This window comes from Dromaius novaehollandiae, chromosome 3 (genome assembly GCF_036370855.1).
Source record: "Dromaius novaehollandiae isolate bDroNov1 chromosome 3, bDroNov1.hap1, whole genome shotgun sequence".
Classification (NCBI taxonomy): domain Eukaryota; kingdom Metazoa; phylum Chordata; class Aves; order Casuariiformes; family Dromaiidae; genus Dromaius; species Dromaius novaehollandiae.
Window position 1 is genome coordinate 44496850 of NC_088100.1, and position 16895 is coordinate 44513744.

The 16895-nt window shown below is 38.5% G+C and overlaps 1 protein-coding gene across 4 annotated transcripts in view; it reads left to right on the forward strand.

Annotated features, from left to right (window-relative positions):
• Positions 1 to 16895, forward strand: part of KLHL32 (kelch like family member 32) — a 127061-nt gene that overhangs the window by 57295 nt on the left and 52871 nt on the right. For all 4 annotated transcript variants that reach the window (XM_064508799.1, XM_064508801.1, XM_064508800.1 and 1 more), the window contains one exon: positions 7253 to 7351. In XM_064508799.1, coding sequence (XP_064364869.1) covers positions 7253 to 7351 — 99 coding nt within the window. The remainder of the gene's footprint in view (positions 1 to 7252; positions 7352 to 16895) is intronic.

Sequence of the window (16895 nt, forward strand, 5' to 3'; positions counted from 1 at the left end):
AATGAATAAAAACTAATGAAAAGGAATAACAGCAGAATTTGGTTTTGTTCCTCAAGAATAATGCTGAGACAAAGTAAAGATGCAGCTTCAGCAGCATGTTCTATGTACATAGGTTCTCGGTAATCCTCTAATAATGAAATCTTGTTTCCTACTCAAGAACTGTTAAGCAAGCAGTGTACTTAAAACAAGAGTATAATGGTCTGGTTGGGAGGGTTATTTTCACTTTGACAAGATCTGTCCAGAGTACACTATGTGATTGCTGTGAAAGCTCAAAGCCCAGATACAAGGATGAATTTAGGTACCATAATTCTGAGTGTTGTGTTATGCAACTAGTGTTTTCTTATTTCCACAATGAATTCCAGGATCTTGAGGTATCCTGTGCAGTGCACCAAAGGACTTATGAACCACAAACCCAGCTGGTTTATGTTTTCTCTTGCAAATATACAGCGCGTAAATCCAGTGTTCATAGTAACTAGATCCCAGGTCCTGTGTGGATTTTACAGCTGTGATTTCTCTTTTGGAGTTAGGTGTCCCCATGAGCTGTTGCCTCTCATAAGGGTTCCTGATTATGTCTCACTGCCCTTACTGTCATGGCCATAATGTTCTTTAGAACTATTTTATGTTCAGCTCTTTCTCAAAAAGCAAATTTTGGGGTAACTCCAGCTGTCACATCTTCCTAGACAGCCCAAGATTGGCGCATAGCCTTACACACTGCCTATAGAAAAAAAGGTTAGATTTTCCCAAAAGCCACGTATGAAGTTGTATTTATAATGGCTAGAAAATAGACTTTAAACTTTTCTTTTTCTTAGCATATTTTTATTGACATACTACTATTTTTATTACTTATGTACAAAAAAGGGAGGAACAGCAAATTTTATTTTACTCACAAAATGATAACACAGAAGCAGTCTTTAATAAGTAAAGATAAGTATGTCATTCTAGTTACAAATCTAGAGCTGCATCATACTTTACCAGACAAGTTTCATACAACTGGTAGGAATACCGTACGGCAGTTTTTGATTTCATATGTGCAAACATACAGTTAGTTAGATTACTACCTCACAGCCCCTTTGTGAAATTGTTCCTTTTTTTTGCCGAACACTTCAGCTCAGTTATTCCTTTAATAAAAACTATGAAAGAGTAAAAAATCTTTCCAGATAGTGAAGAAATAGTACAAATAATTATTTGCAAGTACAGCTGTTTTTCCTGATAGTCGCTTTGATTCCTTTATAGAGTCTTGGCTTTTACCTCTCGTCAAAACCCCCTCATTTGATAATGACAGTTTTTCCTGGTGATTAACTGGTGTTTCATCTTCCATTTTCAATTAAGGTTGTGGAGAGACAGGTCTTAGTATCTTGACACCTCTTATTCCATTAATCCTTGCTAGCTTGTTTGGGGGTGAGGTATTTTGCAAAAGTGTGTTGTTTGCTTATTTTGTTGGATAAGTGATCTCCTGGCTTCTGTATGAGGCAGTTCTACCACTTGCCTTTTGACAAAAGTGAATCACAGGATTCAGTTAAACTGCCTGGGGTCCCTAGCAGAAGTGCAGGGGAGAGTGCCTTAAAATATCCTTGTTCTTTTCTGCAAGGGAAAACTCAAAGTCAGCACGAATCAGCTGCAGACCTCTGGGACATGGAGATGAGAGGGAAGAAACAGCTGAAATATTCATTGCCATTTTCTTCAGCTTCATATGCAATTCTTTTATTTCTTAGAGACTGTAATCAAACTTATTTACAGCATTTGCTGATTTTGGAAGAGTTGACGTTGTGTGTGTGTGTGTGGGGGTGAGACTCAATCTAGAGAAGAGAGAGAAGGAAGATTCTTGATGAATTAGCTGAGATTAATTTAGAGCTGTCTGGTGAAACTGTAGGTCTGTCAGGTTCCTGTAACGCTGCATCAACTGTCACAGGAGCTGCGTGATTCATGCCATGGTCTTGGAAAACTGTGATTACAGCAGGACTATGCATTACTGCAAGTATCTATTTTAACATCACTTTCAGTATAATTTCAGGGCCAAAAACATAAATTTGATACTTAGAAACAATAAAAAAGGAAATGTTCAATATTATCAGGAGGATAATCTTGTTTCAGTGCCTAGCACAAGGTTATTACTACTACGTCTGAAGTTCACAGTTAAATGACAGTGTGTCCAGAAGGCTTGAAAAGATATGGAACTTAATGAACTCAGTTTATGCAGTTTATTGTAGAGAAAGTTAGAAGTTTTCTGTTACTTGCTCTTGACAGATGTGAAGATATGCACAAAGAACTTTTCTAGAGTTGAGAGTAATCGAAGTACATCTTACCAAAAGAAGTAGTGAATTTGCTTGTAATCTTAGTTGATGTTCCATGTATTCAACATACATTCTCATTCACTTTTCTGGAAAAATGTTATGACATGTAGCAGAAATGGTGGTCCTAGCTGCTCCTTCTGGTCCTGGCTAATGAGATATCTGGGTTTTGTAATGAGCATTATCAAACATTTTATGACTAGGCTTTGGGCAGTTGCACACAGGGGACCAGGATGTTTTTCTTTGGCTCAGCTTTCTGAAGCAGCACTTCTCAACATGCGAGGAGCACAGAATTCAACCATAAGTCAGGCAGAAGTGCTAACTGATTGAGTGAAATGCAGTCTAAATTGGTCTAAAAGGAAAGCTACTTTTTTCAATTGATCTGAAGCATGCAAAATGGTCTCTGGATGGGAGAAACAAATGGTACTTTTGTTAGATACCTATCTTGTTTGGTATACAGATCACTGCATGTGGGTTAAGAAGGAATTTTCTCTTGCATCAGACTGTCAGGAACCTTAGGAATTTTTTTGCTCTTTCTGTGTTAAATTCCTTATAGTTTACTTTCTAGAATTGTCTGATATAATATTACCTATTTCCCTACTGATACAGCATAATGCAGTGTTACTTTTAATGTGAATCATGTCACTACCTCATTTATTCCATTGATCCACAAACACTTGTATTGAAATAAGCAGGAAACATAGAGGATATAGAGTATCAAGGATCAGTGAGGTGATAGAAGTGTATCCTGAATCTCAGTCTTTGTCTGGGCGCACAGCTTAGACTCCTTGGGTCTGAAGTAGTTTTCGTTTAGTGTCTTGAAGTGGCTAGATGAAGTATCATGTACTGCAGGATGCAGGGCATAGATTTAAATATCCACTTGCTTTTTACAGATTTAAACTTCATGAGTCTCCATGGCGGTAATAGTTGACCTTATCTTCCCTCTCTGGTTATTACTTTCTTTGTTAGCAAGGACAGTTACAAAGTTTCATCCTCACTCCCTTTTGCACATTGCTGCCTTCTTTGCTATTTCTGTGCAAATTTTATGGGGCCTGTACTAGGTGTGGTTTTTCTGTTCGTTTGTTTTTAGAAAAAATACTTTAAAAAAGATAGGAGAAGTTTTGCAATCTAGGCAGTGCAGGGAGGGGAGTTGGGAACTCATCCTAAAACTGTTTGTGAGAAAGGACAGCAGCTCACATGCTGATCCCAGTTCAAGAAGTCATACCTACTAGATGTGCTGAGTTGCCAAGAAATCTCCCTGTGAAAACTGATCAAGGGGAGCAGCAAGATGTTGTGTGTGGTCCCAGTAATCCTTTTCCCCACTTACCCAGGGCCCTGAGATGTGCTATGTTGGAGGGGATGCAGAGTGAGTAGGGAAGGGAAAGAGGGAAGTCTTGGAGGAAGAATGAATGTTTTAGAACAACTGCCCAGAGTGTGAATGCACAAACATTTGGTCAGGGATGTGTGTATCTGTGACCATGGAGCTGACAATAAAATTGTCCTTTCGGCATCAGGATTGTGCTTCAGAAACTCAGGTTTGATTTACAATAAAAGGTTTCTATTTCTTACATTCGTGGAGCAGCTTTCCTCAAATATATCAACTAAGAGTAAATGGATGCATGTACATGGATTCAGGTAATACGTCTAAGAAATACGGATCTAAGAAATTGCGTAATCTGCCTTGGTCGATGCTGTGAACTCAGCATTCTGTTGCAAAGAAGCACCTCAGGGTGTTTTGTCTCCTTGCTGTCCCTTGCTTTACAGATCTCGCCACCAGACGAAGTGAACGAGATTTCATGCATGCTCTCTTGGGGATTTGTGGGATGGAGGGTAGAATGGCTACCTTGAAGAACAGGTTTTCTATATGAACACAAAGTAGTTGTGTAGGAGAAAGTAATTTGGCCAGTGAGGTCAGTTTGAAAGTGTGCAGTGCCTCAAACCTAGGGATTTGGGAAAGTAAACATAAGGGAGACAGTAGTTAAGCTGGTTGTCTTGGGTAATTCATGGGTAACATCATAGGCTGGAGAAGAGTTGAGAGCATAATGAAAATTAACCTGCAGAAGTAAGGGTTGAATAGAGGGCTGATTGTAATGTGCTGCCAGATACAATATCTAAATTGCATGTAATTAATCTTAATGTAAAAATAGCACAGAGAACAGTCTTAAGGTGATAATATGTTACACAACAGCAAATCCTTCACTGGTGAAGATTGCAGAGTTGACTGAAGTTGATGGTTCCACATTAGGCCATCAGAGCTGCTGCCCTTGAATGTTTAATTATGCTTCATAATCTTTAGTTTGGGGATGGAGTAGGGAAAGGGATTAAGTTTCTCCCTTTAGCTTTTGTACTAATACTTTGTGATTAATTTTGGAGGTGTGAATCCAAAGTAGATCTTAGTTTTCCTTTCCTTAATGTGCTATTGGTGTCACTGTAGACCTCAGAGCTATTATTTTGATGGTTAGATAAACAGGAGAGTCAGCCACTGTGTGTATTTGGTGTGTGCTTAAAGTGGTATTTATGTGCATTTACTGTTAAGATTCAGCTGGACAGCCTGTGTTGCATATAAACAGCTGTGCTGGTAATAAAAGAGAGTTCTAGTAATTGCATTAATATAGAGAGGTTAAGAGGTTTTGTTGTATTTGCTGATTGCCCCAAGTTCAGTAGAAGGAGGGCTTGCAATATTTTCTTCTTCACTCATTGTGTTCCTTTTTCTGTGGATTTCCCCATCATGCAGTTTGCTGATGGTGAACATTTAGCATAGATCAGTTAGTATTTTTGCCTATATCCAAATGAGTATTGAGGAAAAAATTCAGACAGTTCCATTTAAGGTGAAGCCTTGGGGAAGGGAAACAATAGACTTTCCTCTGTTCTCTTGGGAATCGAATGTATTATCTCAGCAGAATCTTATCTTGCATGGGCTAGGAAATCTGTAAAAAAAAAAAAAAAAAAATTCTTTGATACCATAACTGATTGTGCAAAGTTCTAACTATTTTAGTTAGAACTAAAAGTTCTAGCTATTAGAAAATAACATTATACTCTTCTTAAAAGTGTCTGCCACCTTAACTTTTGTTGTTGATTTTGTGCAAATCACCTCTAGGCAGTAAACAGTGACCTTCCTTGCCTCTGTTTTACTTCTCGTCTCATGATGCTGCTCATGATGTATTATTTTTAAATGCATTGCTGTAGCTTTAAAATACATTAATATTTCACAGTTAAATATAGCTTGTATCTATGCCCACAAGACTGTAATCTGCTTAGGGTGCTAGTTCTCTTTATATTGTGTCTTTAACAACATTAAGCCTGTGGCTGGCATTTAATAAGTAATGTGACATCAGTCCGGATGACAGAACTTGCTCAGTATAAACGATGTCTGAATAATAAACATTGCAGGTCTAAAGCAGTGAGACCCTGACGAATATTAGCAGTTTGTTTTGTCAGTCTGACCTTGAATTCTCACTTGAAAAGTCTTGACAATGCTACACAATTTTTCAAATATTTGTATCGAAGGTGGTTTTTATAACTGAAATCCTCTCCAGGTTTCCCTTGAATGGTATACTTCTCATCATGTGTAGCAACCTAAATAACAAAAGCTGAAAACCTAGATCATGCTGGGCCTGATTCTCATTTACATTAAGATCCTTATACGTCTTTTTGGCTGAGTAAAGGAACTGTTGTACTGCATATAAATTACATATATGTTCACTTCAAACTTAAAGCTTCTGCAAATTACTATATATTCATATGAAGTATGACATACACTGCCAGAACTTGATGTAAATAAGTTCTTAGTGTAAACAAGAGTTGATTCCTTGCTCTCCTATTCCTGAAAGATCAGCTGTGTTGGAGACAGTTTTGGTTTTGCTTGAAGAGACGTGTACCTGTTTTTTTCATCTCTTCAAAAATAGGTTGCAGAATATGCAGATGGATTTGTGTCTCCTTTTTTATGCCATTCTCCTTATTCCACTGCGTTTGAGACATGTAAATAATGCTAGGAGATGAAACTAAACTCTGTGTGCAAAATAAAAAAAAAAAAGGAGGGGTCGGGGGAGGGGGGGCTGAAAGCAGCTTTACCTCCCTGTGGAGCAGTGAGAGACTGACCTCATGTGGTATGAAACCAAAGCTGCCGAGGGAAATGCTTGCAATGAGGATAAAACTCTGAACAAACTTAGTATCTTTGCAAAATTAATATTTCTTATCTATTTCTGATTTTTATGGATGCTGCACTATTTGTCTTGAAATAATACTAGTTTTGGTGGTTTGTAATGTGATTGACAATAAAAAGAAGTTGACCAGTATCAGCGGCCCCAAAGATTTTCTGATGTCCTGAGAGGGATGCTCTAACAAGCTGATCCCAAGACAGCAGGCTGGGAACTGAGGCCAGTTATCCTGGCTGCTGCCTGTGCATTATTTTATTTAAAATGAATAGGAGTTTCATGTGAACAAGTGTCAGGATAATCAGTCGTGGTTTCTAAGCCCTTTCTGGCACTCCCCCAGCAGTGTTCTCACTCTGTGCCTTCACAGCCTTACTCTGTAAACTGAAGATAGTGGTTAGGAAAACTATGAAATGGTACCATGCAGAATGGGAAGAGTGTTCTTGCATTTTTACAAGCGTGAATAATCTGGAGACTTCCAAGTCAATTCTCTTGGCCCACTTCATCAGTATATATGGAAACATCCAGGCAAAAGTCTTCTTTTTTAAATAAATAACATGCATTTCATTTTAAAGAATGTTGGGGTAATGTGGTTCATGGACTCTTAAAGAACAATCTGCCTAAAAATGCTTTGGACAATCCAGGTGAACTTTTAAAACTCTGTCCCCATCCTGCAAAAATTTCTATTTATGCTTAATTTTACTCTTTCTGTTCTTTTTGTTGACTTAAATCTCTGGAGTACCAAAGGCCTGTAGTGTTTTCTACAAATACTCTGAGTTTTATATGACAGACCTTCCATTTTCTTCTTTACAGATCCTCTTGGAACCAGGGGTGATACAGGATGTGCTAGCAGCTGGGAGTCATTTGCAGCTGCTGGAGCTTCTCAGTTTATGTTCTCACTATCTCATCCAGGTGAGGCTTTTCTGCCTGATTATTAGCCATTTCTGCTTGATAAACATATGTTCTAAGCCTAATTTCAGTAGGATAACACTAGTACAGTAGATGGTCTAGTCAAATTGGCAAAAAGCTGTGTATCAGGAGACCTGAATTTTAGGTGTATCATTGGCAGGGCATTAATTTGTGCTAGATGCTTTCTCTTCCCATCGATTTTATTCATTTCAGACCTGAAAGCAAGCATGGTCCCTTGATTAGCATCAACACACAAGAGTTTGATTCCCTCCTCTACCAGAGAATTCACTTTCTTTTGTTTTAGTTTCTCAAATGTTAAGTATTTCCCTGTTGTGATCATGAGTAAGATGCTTAAGTGTTTACAAAAGAATATTCATGCAGATTCCAGGACACAATTACCTCTCAATGTGTAGGACTGATTATAGTGGTGCCAAAACTGGCCTCATTCCCAGAAGGCTAATAACAATAAGAATATTAGTGCTGTCATTTTGAAGCAAGAAATCTGAATCCAGTAATTCTGTTTTTGTGCTTGACTGTAGGAAATGGCTCATGATGGTAGCAAAAACATTAGCTTTGATGTGCATCAGTGAAAAGCTTTGTTTAAAAAAAAATGGCAATAGCAGTTCTAAGGAACTGTTTCCTTGTCTTTGTAATCTTTCAATATTGTTTCTGGAATAGGGTGCTTTGGCTGTATTTCTGCAACAGTTGACAATTGGACATGGAAGTGAATGTCAGCACAGCGCTCCCCATATGCGCTTGCCTTCCAACAGCATAACTGCCTTTGAACAGTCTGTTGAGTGTACTTGGCAGCACACTGAGCTACTGAGTACCGTAGGCATGCAGGATCTTGTGTTAAGAGCCTCAGGATGCACTTAAAGGCTCTGTGTCTTATGGAGAAAGAGTCTGTTCTTTGAGTGTAGCCTCAGGGAAGCCTTCAAAATGTATGTTCAGACAGTGAGGTGGTACTAATTTGTGCATTATAAATTAATTAGAAAATTAAAGTAGCTGATAGAGTAATGCAGTTTGTATCAGTTTGGTTTTCAGGGACTGTGAAGAAAGATTGAATTATTTTTAGAAAATGGAGATGAAATGTCATGGGATAGACAGTTTGAGGAAAAAAAAATGAGAAATGCCAAATAACACACACAAACATTTAGCCTACCGCTTGTCAGATAGGCAGTTGCTTTAAGGGAGGCATGAGAAGGGGCTATAGAATGAGGAGGAAGGTACAGGTCCAGCTTTGATGGACATAAAGTATGTTTAATGCCCCCTAGCAAATGAACCAGTGCGAGCATGTGTCTGCCTCTTACCTGCTCTATCTTTGCCACAAATTGGACCAGATAGACCATTGTGATAAAGAAGCTAGTAAGGCATAAGGGAGTAGGGAAGGAGCTGGGTGCTGTAGTGCTGGTGAGGAGGGATGTGAGAGAACTGAGAGAGAAGAGCAGGTACAGGCCCAGTTTGTACAGGCCCAGTTTGAGTGCTTTACTGACTACTCCCTTGACCTGCGCTGAGTAGCCTCTGTTACTAGTAGCTCTTCCTTTTGCACCATCTTAATACTCCTTTTCATCCTGAAGTTGCTGCAGTGGAAAGACAGCTGTAGAATTAACTGTGCTTTGGATCTAGTGCACATGAATGTGCAAGCTATAGTTGGGCGTTTAGGAACAGTCTGTGAATGAACTGAAAAAACAGAGTGAGCAAACATTGCTGCCAAATCACTCTGTTACTTGCAGACCAGTAAAAAATCCCATGGATGTGAATGTCCATAAGCAGTTTCCCAAATGATGTGAAAGAGCTCTGTTGCGCTCTCAGTAGTGTGCCAGTGTAGAGTAACTGGACCTATACTGCTGTAAAAATCGAGAGGAAGTGGGACCCAAACTCCAGATCTATAATGATGGAGGTAAAGAATAAAGGGGAGAATATGTATTGGGAGACGGAGAGCAGAGATAGTTCTGTAAGGTGTTTTTGAATCAGGGTTTCATTGTAAGGTATTGAACCAGCATGGACATCTGTAGCATGATTGTAGCTTACATCATCTTAGGCTCTAAACTGTATTTTACTCTTCTCACTGTATTTATTTACCAAGTTCAATGCCAGCACAGGATATCTATGGACAAATTTGCAGTCTGAACAGACCAGAGAAAGAATTTATCTGCCTTGTTTCTTCTGCAGAATTGCAGTCCATGCAAGTAATCAACCTTGGGTAGTCGCGTAGGTCTTTATAGCAGAGGTTAACAACAAGCAGTGCGTAAATAGACTGTGATATCTTCTGTGGTCCAAAATAATTATACAAAATATCTGTTTATGTTCTAGTATCTATTGCTTTATATTAGTACTATCTAAAATCAAAATCAGAGTAGTTAAAGAGGGCTTCCTGAAAACCATTAATCACTGCTGCAGTTGAACTGGGGAATCTTGTCACACCTGACCTCACCTGCTATGATACAGAGAGTGGGAGAGAGAATAATCCTTACCCATTCTCTTCTTCGTAATGTTGTTTTTGAGTCCCAGAGTGCTGCCATGTTCTTAGTGTAGTGTAACAGTGAATTTCTTTCTTGCTATTCTGAATGATTGATATCTCATGAGCTTAGCTTGGCTAAGCATAATCTCAGGAAATATAGTATGCAAGATCTAGCTGTCATTTATTATTGTGGTGTAATGATGATACAGAGTTTTTACTTGTTAGGATTCTCTTTATTTTGGGGGCTTGGACTTAGCTTTGCTTGAATAAGAGTGCCGTTCTTATTGTTAGAGCTTGTTACAGCTGCTCTTCTTTCTTCCTAGATATTCTAAAAGTTTGTCATCTTCTGGTATTCAAGATTTTCATCTCTTCCTCACACTTTTCTCTGGGCCTATTTGGTAATCTATGGATACCAATAAAAAGATTCTTTTTGGCTACAAATGGGATTGGCTTGGCCCATATTTATTCCAAGGCATATTTGTAATCTGTGAGGTACCAAAGAAGATTGTACTGATCTAATTCATCCAGTTTATCTTGTGGAAGATGATTTGCAGTGCACTGGGGGCTGATTCTTTTCCAACCAAGGCTAACTTTTATATTCACTGATCTTTCTCAGTTTTCCCAGAATAAACAAAACGTTAACTTGAGTTTAAGATAAATCCTGGTTCTTACAGACTAACCAGCTTAGAACAGCTTATTTAATTTGTTGATAAATCTCAGAAAGATTTCTATAGCAAATTGAATCATGAATATGACATTTTTACCAAGAGTTTTTGATCAAAGGTGAGACAGAAAAAACAAGAGGAACATTCTCCCACTCGCCTGCCAGCCCCCATGAGGTAATATCCATGTCTAAGATATTTGCGATGGTATGATGGAATTGAGGCGTCCGGCAACACTGCTGGTTTACTAAATGTGTTTTCTCATTTATGAATGTAACATGTTACTGTCAAATACTCTGTACTATCTAATCACGGAATAATTGGGATCGGAAGGGACCTCTGAGGATCAGCTAATTCAGCCTGCCTGCACAGGAGAGGGTCACCTAGAGCAGGTTGCTCAGGACCACGACCAAAACCAGTTGGATTTTGAGTATCTCCAAGAATGGAGACTCCACAACCTCTCTGGAAAACTTCTTCCAGTGTTCAACCACCCCCACAGTAAAGAAGTGCTTTATGTTCAAGTGGAATTTCTTGTGTTTCAATTTGTGCCCATTGTCTCTCATCCTATCACTGAGAAGAGTCTGGCTCACTCCTTTCTACATCATCCCATCACATATATATAAACATTGAGAAGATTCCCCACTCCCTGAACCTTTTCTTCTCTAAGTTAAACAGTCCCAGCTCTCTCAGCCTCTCCTCATATGAGAGATACTCCAGTCCCTTAATCATTTTGGTGGCCCTTTGCTGGACTCACTCTAGGAGATCCACGTCTATCTTGTGTTGGGGAGCTCAGAATTGGACCCAGTATTTCAGATGTGGACTCAACAGTGCTGAGCAGAGGGGAAGGTTCACCTCCCTCCACATGCTAGCAACTCTCTTGCTAATGCAGGAGAGAATACCATTGGCCTTCTTTGCCCACAGGGGCACATAGCTTGTCCACCAGGACCCACAGGTCCTTCACTACAAAGTAGTACAGCCCTCTGGTGTATCAGCCACTCCTCCCAGGTTTGTATCATCTCTGAACTTGCTGAGGATGCATTCGGTCCCATCATTCAGGTCATTAATAAAGAAGTTAAACAGTGTTGGTCCCAGAATGGACCCTTGGGGGTGACCATTAGTGACTGGCCTGCAGCTGGACTTTGTGCTGCTGATCACAACCCTACTGATGATTTTGGAATGGAAATGGAATGTGGCTCCGGTGAGGATCCCGTTCCTTCTGTTAGGCAATAATTCCAGACTCGAATTGTGCAGGCTTCCCCCTCCCTCAGTGCTGTAGCTTGAACTGTCATTACTTTCTAGCTTCTACTGTTTGGGGTTTTTGTTCTCAGCTTGTTTTGTAGAGAGAAACTTTTTTTTTTTTAAGCATGTTGACTGACGTATTTTAGTTAAGATGCATGCATATTCATGAGTGTCTTCTAACATAATGTCTGCATAATTCTCAGGTACTTTGAACATTGAAACAAGGCTAGAAATCTTACACATCCTTCTCAGACTAAACAAACAGTAAGGCAGCTTGATTGTTCTTAGCTGTATTGGTCCTGTATAGGTGTGGGAAAGCTAAGCTGAAGACATGAGCTTTACATATCTTGAATGTGCCTAAGGTCCATGGTCATGCGTACAGTATTTGGTTGTCAGTTTTGTCTGCAGACAGCTGCAACTGACAGGTAGATGTTTATTGAAGTTTAATGGGAACGGGTTATTTAAATATCTTGGTTTCTTTTTAAAAATTTAGCCTTTAGAGTTGCAATAGAACATAGTTGTGCAAGTATGGCATTAGAGAAGAAAGAGAAAGCCAGTGGAAGGCTTTGAATGTATAGGTAGAAATCTGAGAATGGACTACTTAATTGGAGCTGTAGAGAGCTTGGTGTTAGGTAGTGTGTTTGTGATGACTTGTGTTGTATTTTAAAGCTTGTGAATATTTTACTGAAGGATACATGACTTTATTCTTATGAAAGACAATGTTTTAGAAGATCTCTGCAGAACATACGAATATTTATTTTGGAAGTCTGAGTTTTCTAATTGATTGTAGATGTAAGAAGGTTTTTTTCCTCTGCCTTAGCTCTTTGAGTATTCAATAGCAGAGATGGCCTCAAACTGCAAATCATTTCAGCAATCTAAGATTATATGTCTTTATAAAGAGGGAATGCTGTTGAGAATATGGATGTGGTTGTGGGTGGGGTTTTTTGATGTTTTGTTTTTTTGTAATTTCCTTCTTCAGTTCAGTGTCAGTCTTGTGTGGATGTAGTTTTAGTAATCAGTTTTTAAAACCAGAGTCTGATTTCCACTGTCATTCAGAGACCTGGGACTTGAGACTGTCCACGTTTGACACCTTAAAGTTAAATGACTTTTTTGTATTGCCTGAAGTTTAGCCTTTGTTTTCTCCCCTGGAGTTCTATATGCCTCCTTAATAACGTTCAAGGTAACAGGGTGATAGATGTGGGTTAGGGGTTTAGAGGTAGCAGAATTGTCCAAAGCAATCCACTAGTTTCAATCTGAAAGGAAAAACATGGCATGCTTGTTACCATTTAGCCCATTAGCTCTCTAGTGGCCAGATCAAGAGTATTTTGTGAAGAGCAAAGGCAGTTTACGTACTGGACACAGTCTGAGATACCATTTATGTTGTATGTATTTGTTGGACAGCTGTGTATTTTCATGTTCTACACAGCCTTACTAGACATGTTGTTTGTTGACTGTCCTTGATTTCCAGCATTTCCTTTGCTCTCTTACTAGGCAGGAGCAGCAAGAATCATAGATAACTGTAGCGATCCTGATTGCTGTTAAAGTTCTCTTGACTGTTCAGAATTGCTCTTGGGATCATAAATGTTTTTAGCTCAAGGGAAGTTAAAAGCTCAGTGCCAAGTTTCTTTTGTTTTGGCTGCTTCCCTGCTAAAGGATAACGCACTAGGTTACCCCTTAGAAACTTTATTGCAGTGGATGGGTAGGACTCTCCCACAGGTGCATCTGCCCAGTTGCTGTTAATGGCAGTGATATTTAAAAAGGGCTAGCTTAAGCTGAAAAGAACAGGTCAGTGAATGATTAAAATGAGACTGAAAAAAATACAGCACTATATAGTGGCAGTCAAATGGAATTTTCTTGAAGCCTCCTCTGTATTGTATGCTCTGGATCCTTGTACAAAAAAGCAGACAGCAGGATCAGGCCTGGAATGTATGAATTTGATTAAATTAACCAACTCTCAAATTATAAAATAAAACCTTCCAGAATAATTATTGGTAACAGTTGAAGCAGGCAAATTATCTTGAGAAGGGGCATTTGATTTTTAACCTACCCTAGTGGTCAATCTGGGCTTACAAAACTTTTCTTCATGGTATATGAGCACCTAATGAATAGCTGGGTCTTTTCTTCCACTAATTTAAAACTATCTGAGTGTGTTTACATACTGAATTACATTTGTTTCTGTTTTTAAAAGGAAGAAGCTACAAATGAATCTGCTTGTGTTATGAAAATGTGTGCGTATGGTCTACATATGTGATAGAGCCAGAGCTTTATGAGCTATTAATTCTTCCTAAACCCACCTTCTCCATGTGGAGCTGTGCCAAGAACACACTCCCAGCCTTCACTAAGATACACTCTCTCAGAGATGAATTAATTCTTATACCAGAGATTGAGAGCATCACCTTTGTATTGCTAGAAGCCCCAGCTCAGTTGGGAATTTAGCTCCTGGGTTTTTCATATAGAGCAAATGAAACTGCTGGAAAAAAATCTAAAGGTCATCTAGCAACCAAGGCTTTTTTTTTTCTTTCCTTTTAACTAATACTGAGTTCTTTGCTTTTATATGAAAACACACACACACACACTCACTCACTCACTCACTCACTCACTCACTCACGCACAAGTAGAGTGGTGTTTTATAAAGCTACCACCATAAAACTTGAGTTCACTAACTTTATGCAGTGGTGGAAATAGTGACCTTCCCATATGAAGAATACATCAATACTTTTCACACCTCCCTATTTTCAGTGTTATGCAACCAGTTGTTGCTGTGCTAGCCCACTGGTTCTTGAGGGAGCGTGTTTTGTCAACTGTTGAGTTATTGAGTTATTGACAGTCGTTAGGAAAGCTCTTGTACAAAGCTCAAAAGTAACTTTGGGAATTTGTCTCTCCTCTCTCTTAACATGTACAGACATATTACCTGTATACAGATACACATACATAAAATGTGAATGCACTACTGACAATTCCAACCAGAATGGGACTCGGGGGAAAAAATGATAGTGATGTTCATTTTTCAGTTGATGTCAGTGAGGCAAGTAAAAGTAGTATACCCAGTCCCTTTTAATCCCATTCCTACTGTTATCCACTTGCTGCTATGTAGCTGTGCTCTAGTAATGGATTCTACTCCTGGAGTGTTACTCATTACGACAATGAGTTGCAGCTGTGGTCAGGGACCTTCTGGTTTTGTGTGTGTGAATGTGTGTTTTTGTGTTGTTTTTACTAGTGAAGTAATAATTGGAAAAGCTGAATTGGAATTGCTGACTGTGTGAAACATGATCTTTGAGTTTTTAGGTTAACCATTGCTAGCAAAATTACAAATCCACAGTTGCTTAGCTACTAGTACAATACAAATTAGTTTCTGTGTTAGAATCACAGGAGAAGTCACAAGTGGGAAGAGGCAGATTTTGCTATTTCTTCCTTTTCTCAGAAACTTCTGTCAGGGAGATAGAGCAGCTTTTGGATTATGTCTTAAAAATAACAAAGAACCTTTATTTTTTACTGTTTCCTCATTTCCCTTTTCATATTGTCATTCTAGGCAATATGGCCTACTTATGTGACTTTTCTGTCCCCTTTCAGCCCCTGAAAGATTCCTACTTCTGGGATCCTTCTCAACTGTTTTATAAAGCTGTAAACAGATGCTGATGAATCCCAGAATGCTTAGTGTACAAAATTCTTCCCCGGTTTTATTACCATCTGATCAATACTAATGTTTTATGTCTCCCCACCTCCCCTCCCCATGTCTTTAGCTATTAATTCTCCTTACCAACCAGGGCAATTTAGATGCCTGCACAAAAAATTGCATTATTTGTAGTTGGGTAATGCAGCTACCCTTATCAGCTGGTGTCATCGGCGACATGCATAGTTATCAGTCTGATAGGAAAATTTGTTTGATTGTAAGAGATGAAAACTGAAAGGTCAAATAACTGAACTTCAGTTGAAACAAGGCAGTCAGGGACTTTTATTATCCAGGCGTGGGCAGCAGGTGGCAGTGTGAGTCCATAACAGCAGAGCAGATGCATTAAAGCTAAAATCAGAAAAAATGAAAAGAAAAATTATTTATTTTTACTCCGTATTAGTCTTCTGACCTAATCAGTAAAAAAGTCATTATTCACACAACACTGGGCAATATGCATTGTAATTTTTAACAAATAATAGGAAACTGTTAATGTTTTCACAGGAAATACAGGTCTGTCTTGTGCAGCAGTGGTCATTTATCACTGCACTTTGTGAAATCACTCATTTGTTCTAATTTGAATGTAAATGACTCTAAGGTTTTACAAATAAGGTGACAGACTCACATAAATGTAATTGCAGGGTTCATCTCTCTCTTTTTATATATCACTCATTAAGTTATGAATTAAATACATCGTATTAAACCAGGGGCATGTCCAATGATGATATTGTAATGGCAAATTACTCTATGCTATTAGAGGTGTATTTTTTATTCATGGACATTAATTTGTCATTAAGCGGCATTAGTTTAGCACTTTTATGTGGAAGACGTGACCTGAAAGAGGAGACTTACTGCTGTAATATGAAAGAACAAGAATACAGGCACCAGACATACAGAGCTGCTTTTACCTCCTGTAAAGAAGCAGAGGGACATTTTATTTAAGTTTGCTTTGATCTAAATCAGTTTGAGTTGTGTTAGTCATTTTAGCAAAGGCGTTCTGAAACACAAAAATGCTTTGATTATGAAGTATTTACCAATATGGGAAAAGCCAGAATGCGAAGTGCAAAATGGTGACTATAAATCATTTGTAACCTGTGGTGGGAATGTTGGACCTGAAGTGAGTTAGAGTCTGATTTTTATCTCGGAACTGTCACTGTGGTAGATAGGTAATTGTCCATCCTTTCTTTTCTCTGTATTGGCTTTGCTGAAGTAGAACAGATTTTTTTCTTCTTCTTAATTATGAAATAAGTATCTTTTACATGCTTTATTCTTTGTATTTTTAAATACAGTGTTATTATTTTCATAGGGATCAATTTGAAGCTTGAAAGGTTAAGCTGAATCTTTCTCAAGAAAATGAGGAAATTATTATATGATAAATTTTGAGAGGCAACTTGAAGTATTACATTCAGGAAAATACTGAATGTCTCAGACTGCTCCATTTTTGAGATATTAGTAGAGCCGTTTAGATTTTTATTTTCATTTTATAGTCAATTTAATAGAAGACACTATGCCCTCAAA